Source organism: Loxodonta africana, chromosome 10 (genome assembly GCF_030014295.1).
Source record: "Loxodonta africana isolate mLoxAfr1 chromosome 10, mLoxAfr1.hap2, whole genome shotgun sequence".
Taxonomy (NCBI): Eukaryota; Metazoa; Chordata; class Mammalia; order Proboscidea; family Elephantidae; genus Loxodonta; species Loxodonta africana.
The window spans coordinates 5,932,423-5,946,712 of NC_087351.1; the positions used below are offsets into that span (position 1 = coordinate 5,932,423).

At 47.1% G+C, this 14,290-nt stretch overlaps 1 protein-coding gene across 1 annotated transcript in view; it reads left to right on the plus strand.

Annotated features, from left to right (window-relative positions):
- Window positions 1–3,059: 3,059 nt before the first annotated feature.
- SHC4 (SHC adaptor protein 4) overlaps window positions 3,060–14,290 on the plus strand; it is a 247,411-nt gene continuing 236,180 nt past the window's right edge. The window contains exon 1 of the mRNA XM_003420135.3: window positions 3,060–3,930. Coding sequence (XP_003420183.1) covers window positions 3,346–3,930 — 585 coding nt within the window. The 5' untranslated portion in view covers window positions 3,060–3,345. The remainder of the gene's footprint in view (window positions 3,931–14,290) is intronic.

Genomic DNA, 14,290 nt, shown 5'->3' on the forward strand with positions numbered 1-14,290 from the left:
GGCCTGGAATCTAGACTTGAGCTCCTCAGGTTCCCTGGGAGCAGGAGAGTACAGTGGCCTCCAGCACAGGCTTTGCAGTCATGCGGCGCTGCTGGAGGAATCCCTGCACCATCCTTCTCCAGCTGGGAACCTTGGCCACATCTTTGGACTTGCTCCGAGCCTTGTTTCCACATCTGCAAGGTGGCAAACAAAGCAGTCGCAGCCTCATCAAGCTGTTGTGATGATGGAATAAGAATGTATGACTTGTCTGGTGTTCTGTAACAATGACTCCTCTTGTTTTCATCATTACTACTTGAAGACGATGTTCTAGTAATCTCTAGGTGGCGTGCATGGTTAAGTGCTGGGCTATAAACAAAAACTTGGTGGTTTAAATCCATCAAGAGGTGCCTTGGAAGAATGTCCTGGTGATCTACTTCCAAAAGATCATGGCCACTGGGGGGAATAAAAGAGGATATTCTAATGTCCTGGGGAAAAGCGAGCCGTCCACCTTCCCCACCCACCTAGCTAGAATGGAAATCCACTCAGTAAGTCTTCTCTTGGGATACTGCGGTGGCTTCTCAGCCCCTGCCCAAACTGTTGGAGTGAGGTAGCTACTGGGCTTCTGAGGCTACCTCCCACTTGCAAGTTCCAGCTCTGCGTCTCTTTCACCCTCGTAACAGTTCCTGGCAGAGCTGTTTTGGAGGGCCAAGTTTTCCGGGGTTACCAGGGATAGAGAAACAGCCCGCGGTGGCCATGGCTGCTCTCTTACCTTAGCTGGTTCCACTGGGTCCCTCCCAGGATTCACTCCTTCTGGGTAATGGGGGCTGGTCTGAGCCCTCTGGAGGCGGAGGCCAGTACGGTACCTACCTGGGTGAGCTGGCTCCCCTCAGCCTGCACCCGGTCTTCCTGAGACCCCCACCCTGAAGACCTCAGCAAGAATTCACATCAGCCAGGCTGTCTTCTGCCATTTCCCTACCTTCTGCAGGCCCACAGGGTTGTTAGGAGGTGGTTTCTCTGGGCATCAGCTTTTTTGACTTCTCCCATTTCGTGCTAATTTTTCTTTTTAATTACCCCAAATGGTTACACTTTATGCTATAGAGGGCAGGAGCACCAGCTTCACAGGGAAGCGAACCTGCGCCAACGGCCTGTCTTTATACTGCTTGCTGTGTACTCATTGGGCAGGCACTGTGCCAAGGGCCTTACACGGATTAGGATTCTCTCGTTAATCCTGGTAACATCTCCATTAGGTAGCTGGTCCTAACAGATGAGGTAATCCCGGCACAGACTTGTACTTTCCCGAGGTCCCCGGGGTCTGTGACAGCAAGGAATGGACAGCAGGGACAGGAGGAAGGAAAGAAAGAGAGGAAGGCTGAGGAAGAGAGGTAACAGGCTGGTTACTTCACAGCCTTGCCTGGAGCCTCAGTCCCAGCAATTGAGGCTCAGCCGCTTTAGGCCGTTCCCCTCGGTTCTCCCAGGGGGAGGTGTGGGGGCAGGAGAAGAAGGTTAGCAAGGATTGAAGGAAGGTTCAGGACGATGCATACACGCCTCCCCAGGGAAAAACACATCCAAACAGGTATTGCAGACAGGATGTGAAAAGGTGCATTGTTTCCGTGGGGGGAGCCGGAAGCCAGTGAGAATGCCTTTTCCGCTAGTTATAAATTCAGCCCTGTGATTGGATCCCTAGGGAGCTCAGGCCGCCACAGGCACGGATACACACAGCCTAAGGCAGCCTTGTGGATAGTAAGATAGCGAAGGTGGCATCCCTGATGCCCGTGGTGGCCAGTTGGCTTTAATTTTTAAGTAAATTAATGAACAATTTCAGACACAAGGACCTTGGCCCATGGAGAAATTTACCCTTCAGCAGAGATTTGCTTGTCTCTTATCGTGCGTACTTTCTTACACACACACACAACACACACACGCACGCACACACACACGCGCGTGTTTCAGTAGCTCCCTCTCTATTCCTAGGAGCCTGCACTTTCCATTCCTGGCTTTCTTCCTGGCTTCCTGTGTGCTGGGCCTTCTGCCGTTGTCATGCCGTCTTCAGAGCGCATTTGATAGGTGCAGGAGTCTGCGCCAGACCCGAGATGGAACCAACGATCGATTAAAAAAAAAATAAATAAAAAACGGTGTTTCTAAGAAGAGGCATCCCGGCTCCCAGGGGAGTTGTGTACCCTGAGTTCTAACCGCCGTGGAACAATGGAGCTCGTTTTCAGCGCCTCTGCTTGGCGCTCCCACCCGTCTCCACGAGGAAGAAAATAGTTCTTTAACCTGCTACTGCCCAGCTTACTGTTGAGTGAAAGCCACGACTGCGTTTCCTGTTAACCCATTCATTGGGTATCGCAGAATAAACCTGCCCCCTCTCTCCCCGCAGCTTCATTTCTCGGGGCTACTGGTTTAGTGCATTTATGGTGCGTGAGTCATCGAGCTGCCGCCGGATTGGATAAAAACCAGCACCCCTGAGATCGTCAGTCAATTACAGCTATTCTCAGCTTCATTCACAGATTTATTAGCTTGCACACACACAGCGAAATCCATTCAGCAAAGTTCATTCATAAAATTTCAACACTGCGCATCGCCCGTGCACGTCTCAGCCTTCGGCTGCAAACGTTTTCTGAAAGAAGCGCCCAGAGGCGTCGAGGAGGGAGGGACGCTCTGGGCGCGGGTGGGCAGGCCAGGGGGGGATTTGAGGGACACGGAGGGACCGCACGTCCGTGCGACCACGCGGAGCAGCCCCTGTCTCTAGCACTCCTGGCTTGTGGCCCGGAACGGGATGCAAGACAAGGTCTTCAGGAGGAGGCAGCCATGCGAATCCACTGACCCGGGCAGAAGGGCCATTGGCTCATAGAGACATTTCTTCTCCTTAAAAATGAGCAATCCCTGGGACGAATAAAGGGTTAACAGGCCGGTCGTGGCCCCGCCCCGTGGGGGCCGGAGGGAGCAGGTTAGAAAGTTCCTGCGCGCAGAGCCCGAGGCGGGGCGGGGGCGCTCGGGTCCAGGGGCTCCTGCGCGGCGGGCGCGGCGGCGGGCCCGGCGGTGCCCGGCCCGGGCTGTGCGGAGCAGCTGGCGGGGAGCCACCCAGCCGCCCGCAGCCCCGGCCCAGGCGGGCCCAGCCGGGGATCCACGCGAGAAGCCGGGCGGCTGCAACCTGGGCCAGCGAGGGGCTGCAGTCAGAGCTGGGGAGGCGTTCCCCCCGGCTGTCAACCTTCAGGGGCCCGGAGCCAGGGCCGGCTTCCGGAAAGAGTTGGAGAGGTGGCTGCCGCGAGTTGCGCGGGGCGGAGAGGCGTTGATTTCCGAGCGGTTTATGGGTCGGACGACGGGGCGATTTATGCAGCAGGCTCCTGTTTCGGCACTGCCAAGGCTATGCGAGAGCGCGGTCAGGACGGCCTGGCAGGACTCGCGCTGTGTGTAGGACTCTTCGGGCACGCCGCGATGCTGCACCGGGCCAAGTACAGCCGCTTTCGGAACGAGTCCGTCACGTCCTTGGACGAAGGCAGCCCCGGAGGCGCGGTCGGGGCCAAGGGCGCTCCGCTGCCCCCCTACCCCGCCTTGGCACCTCATCCGCCGGCGGAAGAAGCCACCCTGGCGCCCCAGGAGAGCCCCACGCCGCTCTGCACCTTGATCCCCCGCATGGCGAGTGTGAAGCTGGCCAGCCCGGCTACCTTGCTGAGTCTGAAGAACTTCTGCCTGGGGACCAAAGAGGTGCTTCGGCTAAAGCTCCAGGACAGCCAGGAGGCCGCTCCGGGCCGCCCTGCTTCCCCCGAAACCAGTCAAAACAGGGCCGGGTCTGCACCTGCGCCCCAGCCCGAGCCGGTGGGGCACAGAGCACACGCCTTAACTCCCGACGTCTGCCCGCTTCCGGGCCCTGGGGAGCCGGTCCCTGGGATCAGGCAGGACAGACACTTTCTCCAGCACCTGTTGGGGATGGGCATGAACTACTATGTGCGGGTAAGTCCATTTCCGTCTCCTTGTAGGATCTTAAGGGAAAGCGACGTATTCTCTGCTTTCTCTAAGGGGCTTCACGTCACCTGGTGTGTTCTGGGTCTGGACAGGTCATTGTGCAACTGGACTAAAAGGCAGGCAAATTCCAACAACAAAATTCCACCAAATGCCTGGTTTGTACTGGAGTCAGACAACCTTTGATTCAAGGTCATGAACTGATGCTAACTTGTAGGTAGTTACCAGGTGTAGGGGCAACTTCTAGGTAGAAGGAGCTTAGATGGCTCCTTCTTGTCCTCATGGGACCTAGCTTTCTAGCCAAGAAGAGACAAAGATTTCAAATCTGATTAATGATTGAGATTCAGTAGGTTATACCGGCCATTGTGTTTCAAATAAAAACCGCAGAAATTTCTATGCTAGAGAAGCATATGGTGTGTAAGGGGCTTCAATTATTTTTAAAAATTTAACTCCACATTAAACTTTTATCAAAGAATGGCCGAGTCTCTAACCTTGTGCTAGGAGCTAGTGTTAGCTCTTCAGTGCACATGCATTGTCTTTATTGCCTATGCTACAGCAGGCAGACCCTATCCATGCCTGTGTGCAAGATCAAGGTGCTTCATGCTCTCGAGCCTGTCCTTACCCTATCTAGGTCTGGAGAAAAGGGGAATGGAAAAATTGACCTTTCTTCCTCTGGAGCTCAGATTTTAGTTGGGGAGACCAACAAATGCATGCGAAATAATAAGAGAACAATACTTAGCAAGAAAAAGGGAAAGGTGATTTTGGTCTGGGATTCTTTCAATGGAAAACCTCCAGAGAAGGTGCATCTGGGAAGAGATATCAGATCTGGCAGATGGGCCCAAAAGAGATTCCTGGCAGGGCAAGAGCACAAGCAAGGTTCAGGGGGCAGGCAATCACTGTAGTAGCTGCAAAGTTATATCCCAGAAACTGGGCTTAACTGAAGCGGAGGGGAATGTTGTAGAGCCCTGGGTGATAGAGAGAGTGACTGGCCCAGAGGCAGTGTTCAAACAAGTATGTGTTAAATAAAGACAAAGATCAGATATAGCTGGGGAGGAGGGAGCAGTTGCCCGAAGCTGCTGAACACCAAATGAGGAGTTTGTAAACACTCTGATTGGCGTACGAGAACTTTGTAGGTTCTTAGTCAAAATACAACTTGACAAAAATGGCTTTAGTAAGATCAATCTGTTGATTTATTTTAAATGGATCGAAGCAGGGAAAATTAGAGGCTGGTGGAGGGCACTGGAAAGGCTACTCTGGGAGTTTAGGTGTGAGGCAACTAGATCCTGGGTTAGGTGGAGATGAGAGGAAAGAGACGCTCAAGAGGCTCTGTGAGGGAAGCCACAGCTAATTTCAGATCATAATACAAACAATAAAACAGCTAACGTTTGTTGAGCAGTGGGTAAACTGATGAGTTTATTGCTGTCGAATATGGAGGTTGGGGAGGATTATGGATGAAGGGCTGTGAGGAGTGAAAAATAACTCCAGACTGAACTCTGAGAATGAGATTAGTGATGCCAGCGGTGGAAGCAGAGTGAGTCAGGAAGGGGGACCTATTCAGTGTTTCCTTTTGACATATTAAGTTTAAAGTAACCATCTAAGTACTAATGTGTAGGCGGGTCATCGTATAAGGCTAGTACTCAGGTGAGAAGCCTGCTCAAGTATAAACCTGAGACATAGTCTAATATCTGTATCTCAAACAGCAGATCAGGGAAGTCCAAACGATGAGTGCCAGAAGGGCTACAGGGATAGCAGGCTTGGGAAATGGCTGACAGAAATCTCCAAGAAAGATAAATTTATGGGACGCTCAGCTCTTGTCCCCCCTCCACGGCAGTAATGTGGCTAGTAATGGAAGGAGTTTCAGGTTTCTACTAAAAGTTCATGGACACATTTCTCACTTGTTAGGCCTAAGCGTCTGCAAGGTTCTAGTGGGAAAAAGTGAGTCTCCAAGCTGTGTTCTCTGCACCTGCTTCTCTGTCACCTAGACATCCTCTAACTTGCCTTTCCTTCTCTCTTGTACCTCCTCCTACCTCCCCACACCTACAACCTGTGTCATTTTAAACATGAAAAGAGTTGCTGTGTGATCTCCATCTCTCTGGAGGGCATCTCCATTGGCATTTTAGATTTTTAATGAGGATACAATCTGTCTTTTCGTGGTGATGATGACTGACCCCAGGAACAGTGCTGACCCTGTGACCCAAGTGAGCTACACTATATTACCAACAGGCAGTGACAGGGTACGCCCCCTAAGTGCCTCTCTTAGGAAGTCAGAATACCTGAAGACCTCACTTTATTAATTTCTAAAGAATCCTAACTCTGTAAGATGGAAGGGACTTTGAAGTTATCAAGTTCAATGCCTCTGTGTGGAAACTAAAGCCCAGAGAAGTTATTATTATTTTTTTAAAGACCACATCGGCAAGTCAAAAGCAGCGAGAAACCTAGAACTCAAGTCTCCATCCTTTGTTCTTTTCACTACAGATTTCCATCCTGGTTGAGATTCTGGTCCTCTGAATTCTTCAAGATGTGAACCAATTTAAAAAGTGAAATGCCACCCTACTTATAGTAAAAAATATTGTGCCAAGTGAACCAAAATATTATTTCCTGTGTTCCCATTTGTAGGAAAAGGCACACGGGAAGATTTAAATCAAAGGCTGTTTACTGGTGATAGAATCAGAACGGAGAAGTGAGATAGTTGTTCTTAATGGCTAGGGAACCCCTGGACAAATTTTGTAGGTAAAAGGCCCACATTCTACTTCTTTATCCACATCATATGGCTGCTCCCCTCCCTGCCCAAACTCATTCATTAACTCATTCACTCATTTATGCAAAAAATATGTATTGTGAGCCAATTATGTGACAGGAACTGTTCTAGGCACTGAGAATACAGCAATGAACAAAACAGACCAGGTCTGAACCCTCTTGGAACCTACACTGCAGTCAATGGATAGGCGCCAATTGAACAAACAAATAAATACATTATGCCAGGTAGTGATAAGAGCAATGGAAAGCAACAATGCAGGGTAAGAAGAAACAGTAGTTGCTTGGGTGGGGGTGGAGGATGTTCTATTCCTTTTAGGTAAAAAATGTCATTGTTATACCAAACCAAAACCAAACCCAGTGCCGTCGAGTCGATTCCAACTCGTAGCGACCCTGTAGGACAGAGTAGAACTGCCCCATAGAGTTTCCAAGGAACGCCTGGCAGATTCGAACTGCTGACCGTTTGGTTAGCAGCCGTAGCACTTAACCACTATGCCACCAGGGTTTCCAGTCATTGTTAGAGCTACTCTTATTTTGTTTCTTGAGCCTTTTCTCTTTGCAGTAGGTACTGTATTTTTCATCTACCTTAAGTTAGTGTTGACTTTGGGTTAAGTGTCTTTTTTTTTGTTTTGGTTTTTGGCCTTAGAATGTAGAGTTAACCGTATAGTTGAAGATAATTTATGAGTCCTGAGTGTCTATTTCTGAGTACAGTCTTAGTTATCTAGGGATCTTACAACAAGAAATACCACAAGTGGGTGGCTTTAAAGAACCGAAATTTATTTTCTCACAGCCCAAGAGGCTAGAAGTCCAAATTCAGGGTGTGGCTCTAGTGGGAGGTCCTTCTTTGTCTATTTCAGCTTTTAGTAGCCAGCAATCCCTGGAGTTCCTGGGCCTGTACGTGCATCTGCTGTGCGTATCTCTCCTCGTATGGCATCTTCCCCGTGGCTGTCTCTGTGTTTGTTCTGCTCTTTTTATAACTCAGAAGTGATTGGGTTTAGGACCCACCTTGCTCTGCCATGACCTCATTAATACCACAAAAGAAGACCCCTATTTTCCAGATAGGGTCATATTACCAGATACAGGGATTAGGATTTCCACACATATTTTTGGACAGTACAATTCAATCCATAACAAGCACCTTTCATTTAAGTCGAGATTTTGACCCACCTGGAGGTGTCTATTGTCCAGGTACCACAATGTTATGACTGCCCCCAAATATCTTTTCTGCAGGAAAGCACGAATCTGGGAGTTGGGAGATCCAGGTTAAAGTAATGGGTTTGGCACTAACCAACTGTGTGACCTTGGGTAAGTCACTTTACCTCTCTGAGCCTCATGGTCTCATATTTAAAATAAGAAGTTTGAACAAAATGCTGTCTAAGATTCTAAGACTTCAGTTCTCCTTTCCCACTTCTTTGTAATCTCTTACTATTAGGGTCTCTTTTGTTTAGAAAATAGATTCAGGACTTTTTCCTGAAGGAAGTAATTTTTAACATCTTGATGTTAACCAAGATGGATGCATTAGCGTCTATCTTAGCACCCTCTTTCTAACCGCCTTGCTGACACTAAGCTGGCCTTCATTGTTGAAGCAGAAAGGGCCGTGTTATATTGGCACGGGTAAAGGCGGCCATGCAGAGAGGGCTCAGTTGTGGAACAGCATTCAAGTGTGGGGTCCAGGGCGGGGCACAGAGGGGCTGGGATTCAGAGAACATAGTGTTGCTTGTGATCTAGCCAGGTGGGCCAGGTTGGGGCTTGCTGTCCAGCCTGAGGTCTGTGGAAGCAGCAGGAGTTAGCCGTTCTTTACTCTCTCTGGGCAGGTGATGCTAAGGAAAAAATGCTTTGCTGTGCAAATGGGCAGCTTGGTAAACCTAGCCTAGAAAGGGGAAATATGTAACTCTAGGAAATCCCTAGAGGGACGGTCCCACTGTTTACGCAGAATAAAGCCGGACTCGGCAATGTGGCTCAGGTGCCCACAGCTAAAGGAGATGGCTTTCTGCCTCGGCTAATTTCCCTCTTCTCTAAGTTAGTGGCAGTTAAGAGGGAGGTAGTGTGGGTGGGAGGAAATAATTCCAGCTAAAACTGACAATTTGGGATTGAGGGGGTTATATTTTTCTTCCTGTTTCTTTCTTGGAGTAAATGTAGAAGTAGATGTTGCTAGAACTGAGGAAAATTCTGGAAGGCTTGGTCTCTTCTTCCCCACACATCTGCTTAGTGGCTGAACCCAGGCAAGAATGTCCACCTCTGTGTACAGCACTCCGTTTTCTACCCCTATCTCCCTTCACCTTCCATTCCCTCCTGAACTAAAGAACGTTCTACTGAACATCTCTACTTGGTTAAAATGTGTTTTTTTTTTTTTTAAAGATCACAATGAAAACTTTTTTCTAATAGCAAAATTGTCTTAAAATAGCAATGAGAAGAAAAAAGAGAGCAAAGAACAGTGGCAAGGACTCCAAAGTACACTTGCTTTGCCAGTTTCACCCTGCAGGTGACAAGATGTCTATGTTGGATCAGGGCTTGTACAAGGTGCCTGGACTAGCCCTCATTTCATTCATCTTCCATAACCCTTTGGGAACATATCCCCACATGGCTTCTCTCACTTCCATTTCCATGCCAGGAAAGTCAGGCTCCATTTCCATGTCTCTAAAGTCAGGACCATGCCATTACACAGACTGGGTAGAACCAACCCTGTTTCCTAACAGTGCAGTTTGTCACTAGGAGCCTGATCTAACGATGCACACAGCTCATGGGCTCAACAGCACGGAGATGTGAGATGGCTGGGGCTTCTCTCCCCTCTCCACGGGCTCAAACAGCACAGGCGTATGAGGTGGCTGGGACTTCTCTCCCCTAGCTCTGGATCTCAGGGAGGTCAGCTTTGTAGTGAAATATCAAGATCATGGTAATCAAAAGATGCAGGTCTCATTGCTGCCCACAAATGGTCATTTCAATGAAAGAATGCATCTGAAACAGAGGAGTTTTGCAAGGCGGCATTGGGAAAAGTCAAGCAGCCTAAATAACAGGATTTTTGATTGAGAGCATTGTTTGGGAACATATAAAATTATTATTAATATGCAATAATGATACGTAAGTATAAATGTGCAACCATACATTTAGGTGTGCAAGAAATGTCATTATTATTATTTTTTAAAATAATTATACATTCAATTTGGGTCATTACTGCTCCCCCAACCTCTAACCAGGGTCACCTAGTGAATCAGGAGGCTTATTTTTATGTCCCCAAATGGGCAAAGGCTTTTAATCTTCTGTTCACTGTTTTTGCCTGATAATGCCCTAAAGACAGAAGTCAATGTGGTTTCCACACCTCCATTTGCGCACTAGAGCCCTATTCTGGTAATCCTTGCTGAGAATCCTGCCCCTCTAGACATTCCCTTTGGAGGGTCTAACCATGTCCCTGGGGACCAGCCAGGATACAGAGCAAGGGTCGGTCATGCCCAGACACCCACCTGTATCAACTAAACATCCTCTTTGCAGTTACTTCCCTCGAGGGACAGAGAGGGCAGATGGCTTAGGCAAGCTAATGGGAAATCCAGAAGCAACCAGGAACCGAAGGAGGTGGTGGCGGGGAGGGCACAGAAGGTTGCAAAGGAAAGGACTACAGCCTATAGAGAACAATGGAGAGAAAGCCTGTGGAGAGCAGTGCAGAGGGAGCCCATGGAGAACAACACAGAGGAAGACGCTTGAGTTTGGGAAAAGGTGGGATGATGGTGACAAGTGCTACTGTCTGTCCTTCATTGGGGTCAGACACTGGCAGCCAAGGAGTCTGCCGGAAAATGAGGCTTAAGGCAGTTCTTGGAAGGAGTTGGTAATGATACTGCCTGTGGGAGGCCGATGGGTGGGTGGGGGTGGGGGTGGGGAGAGGGAGAAAGAAAAGATTGCACAGTCCAGACAGTTCTCAACCTAGAAAGGAATCTGGAACACAGAGGCCATACCGACAGCTTCGTGACATGTTTTGTTTGGTCGAATTAGATTAAAAAATTTTTAATTTTGGATCAGTTGCCTCCATTTAAAAACCAAGAAATTCTACATAGAGCTCTGGATTTCTGGCTTCTCAGGAGAGCTTGCAGCACCAGGCCAGCAATCCCAGTGGTAGCAGATGGCCAGAACCAGGTCCTGAGCCAGAGCCCCACCCAGTGTCATTCATTTACGACACCTGTCTGGCCCCTGAAGGCAGCTGGGTTTGCAAGCTCCCCCCTCCCCCCACCCCGCGCCGTGTTGTCAGAATGGAAGAAATTTCTAACCTCTTTGTCTTTTGTTTCCAATTCAGAATACTTGGGAGAGAGGCTGAGAGTACCCTTTTTTGGGCACCTATACTGAGGCTTTTTCTCTTTTTATACTGAGGCTTCTTTATTTTATGCCAAGAGACAAAGAGTACTGGGGGCTGGGTGAGACCCCGGAGAGTGTTCCTGCCTTCTCACCTCAGAAAGCCTTTTCCCAGCCTCACAAAGTCTGCACAGAGTTTGTAAGGGTGGAGGAGCCTTGGCACCAGTACAGGCTGTCCCTATTTTTTAAAAAAGTTGTGGGTCAAAAGTTACTTTGTATGCCAGTTCACTGGGACAATGAATTTTCCCAGAGAAATAATGTTAACAGTTGACAAGCTACATGGAAAGTTCCAGTGCACAGCCTGTCACATAGCTAGTCCCAAGCGGAGGGGGGAGAATGGACTTTCTAAGGTCCAGGGGTTGTTCACCCATTGCACTTACCTGTTCCCACATTATAGCATCACCTTTAACAGAAGCTCAGTGTCCCCTAAGCATTTGTGATGAACGTAATTGATATCACTACCTGTACACATGAAGATTATTGAAATGTCAATTTTTTTGGTAGAATTTTTATTGTGCTTTAAGGGAAAGTTTACAAATTAAGTCAGTCTGTCATACAAAAATTTATCTACACCTTACTGTATACTCCTAGCTGCTCTCCGTCTAATGGGACAGCACACTCCTTCCCTCCACTCTGTTTTCATGTCCATTTGGCCAGCTTCTGGCCCCCTCTGCCCTCTCATCTCCTCTCCAGACAGGAGCTGCCCACATAGTCACATGTGTCTACTCGATCCAAGATGCTTACTCTTCACCAGTATCATTTTCTATCCCGTAGCCCAGTCCAAGCCATGTCTGAAGAGTTGGCTTTGGGAATGGTTCCTGTCCTGGGCTAACAGAAGGTCTGGGGACCATGACCACCGGGGCCCTTCTAGTCTCAGTCAGACCATTAAGTCTGGTCTTTTTACGAGAATTTGAGGTCTGCATCCCACTTCTCTCCTGCTCCCTTGGGAGTTCTCTGTTGTATTCCCTGTCAGGGCAGTCATCAGTGGTAGCTGGGCACCATCTAGTTCTTCTGGTCTCAGGCTGATGTAGTCTGTGGTTTATGTGGCCCTTTCTGTCTCTTGGGCTCATAATTACCTTGTATTTTTAGTGTTCTTCATTCTCCTTTGCTCCAGGTGGGCTGAGACCAATTGATGCATCTTAGATGACCGCTTGCTAGCATTTAAGACCCCAAACGCCACTCTTCAAAGTGGGATGCAGAATGTTTTCTTAGTAGATTTTATTATGCCAATTGACTTAGATGTCCCCTGAAACGACGGTCCCCAAACCCCCACCCCTGCTACGCTGGCCTTCAAAGTGTTCAGTTTATTCAGGAAACTTCTTTGCTTTTGGCTTAATCTGGTTGTGCTGACCTCTCCTGTATCGTGTGTCTTTCCCTTCATCTAAAATAGTTCTTATCTACTATCTAGTTAGTGAAAACCCCTTCCCTCCCTCCCCACTCTTCTAACCATCAAAGAATATTTTCTTCTGTGTTGGAACTATTTTTTGAGTTTTTATAATAGTGGTCCTCATACAATGTTTGTCCTTTTGCAAGTGACTAATTTCACTCAGCATGATGTCTTCCAGATTCCTCCATATTATGAAATGTTTCACACATTCATTACTGTTCCTTACTGATGCCTAGCATTCCGTTGTGTGAACATACCATAATTTATTTATCCATTCATCTGTTGATGGGCACCTTGGTTGCTTCCATCTTTTTGCTATTGTAAACAGTGCTGCAATGAACATGGGTGTGCATATATCTGTTCGTGTAAAGGCTCTTATTTCTCTAGGATATATTCCAAGGAGTGGGATTGCTGGATCATATGGTAGTTCTGTTTCTAGCTTTTTAAGGAAGCACCAAATCGATTTCCAAAGTGGTTGCACCATTTTACATTCCTACCAGCAGTGTATAAGTGTTATAGCCTCTCCACAACCTCTCCAACATTTATTATTTTGTGTTTTTTGGATTAATGCCAGCCTTGTGGGACTGCGATGGCATTTCATTGTAGTTTTGATTTGCGTTTCTCTAATGGCTAATGATTGAGAGCATTTCCTATGTATCTGTTAGCTACCTGAATGTCTTCTTTAGTGAAGTACCTGTTCATATCCTTTACCCAGTTTTTAAATGGGTTATTTGTCTTTTTGTAGTTGAATTTTTGCAGTATCACATAGATTTTAGAGATCAGACGCTGATCAGAATTGTCATAGCTAACAACTTTTTCCCATTCTGTAGGTGATTCTTTTTGTTGTTTTGGTGAAGTCTTTGAATGAGCATAAGTGTTTGATTTTTAGGAGCTCCCAGTTATCTAGTCTCTCGTCTGCATTGCTAGCAACGTTTTGTATACTGTTTATGCCATGTATTAGGGCTCCTAGCATTGTCCCTATTTTTTCTTCCATGATCTTTATCATTTTAGATTTTATGTTTAGGTCTTTGATCCATTTTGAGTTAGTTTTTGTGCATGGTGTGAGGTATGGGTCTTGTTTCAGTTTTTTGCAAATGGATATCCAGTTATGCCAGCACCATTTGTTAAAGAGACCATCTTTTCCCCATTTAAGTGACCTTGGGCCTTTGTCAAATTTCAACTGCTCATATGTGGACGGATTTATGTCTGGATTTTCAATTATGTTCCACTGGCCTATGTATCTGTTGTTTTACCAGTACCAGGCTGTTTTGACTACTGTGGCGGTATAATAGGTTCTAAAATCAGGTAGAGTGAGGCCTCCCACTTTGTTCTTCTTTTTCAGTAATGCGTTTCTCATCTGGGGACTCTTTCCCTTCCATATGAAGTTGGTTATTTGTTTCTCCATCTCATTAAAGAATGTCGCTGGAATTTGGATCAGAATTACATTATATCTATAGATGGCTTCTGGTAGAATAGACATTTTTACAATGTTAAATCTTCCCATCCACGAGCAAGGTATGTTCTTCCGCTTATGTACGTCTCTTTTGGTTTCTTGCAGTAGTAGTCTTCTAGTTTTCTTTGTATAGGTCTTTTACATCACTGGTAAGATTTATTCCTAACTATTTAATCTTCTTGGGGGCTACTGTAAGTGGTATTGATTTGGTAATTTGGCCTCTTCAACATTCTTTTTATTGGTGTACAGGAATCCAACTGATTTTTGTATGTTTATCTTGTATCCCAATACTCTGCTGAACTCTTCTTCTACTAGTTTCAGTAGTTTTTTTGAGGATTCTTTCGGGTTTTCTTTGTGTAAGATCATGTCATCTGCAAATAGAGATACTTTTACTTCTTCCTTACCAATCTGGATAGACTTTA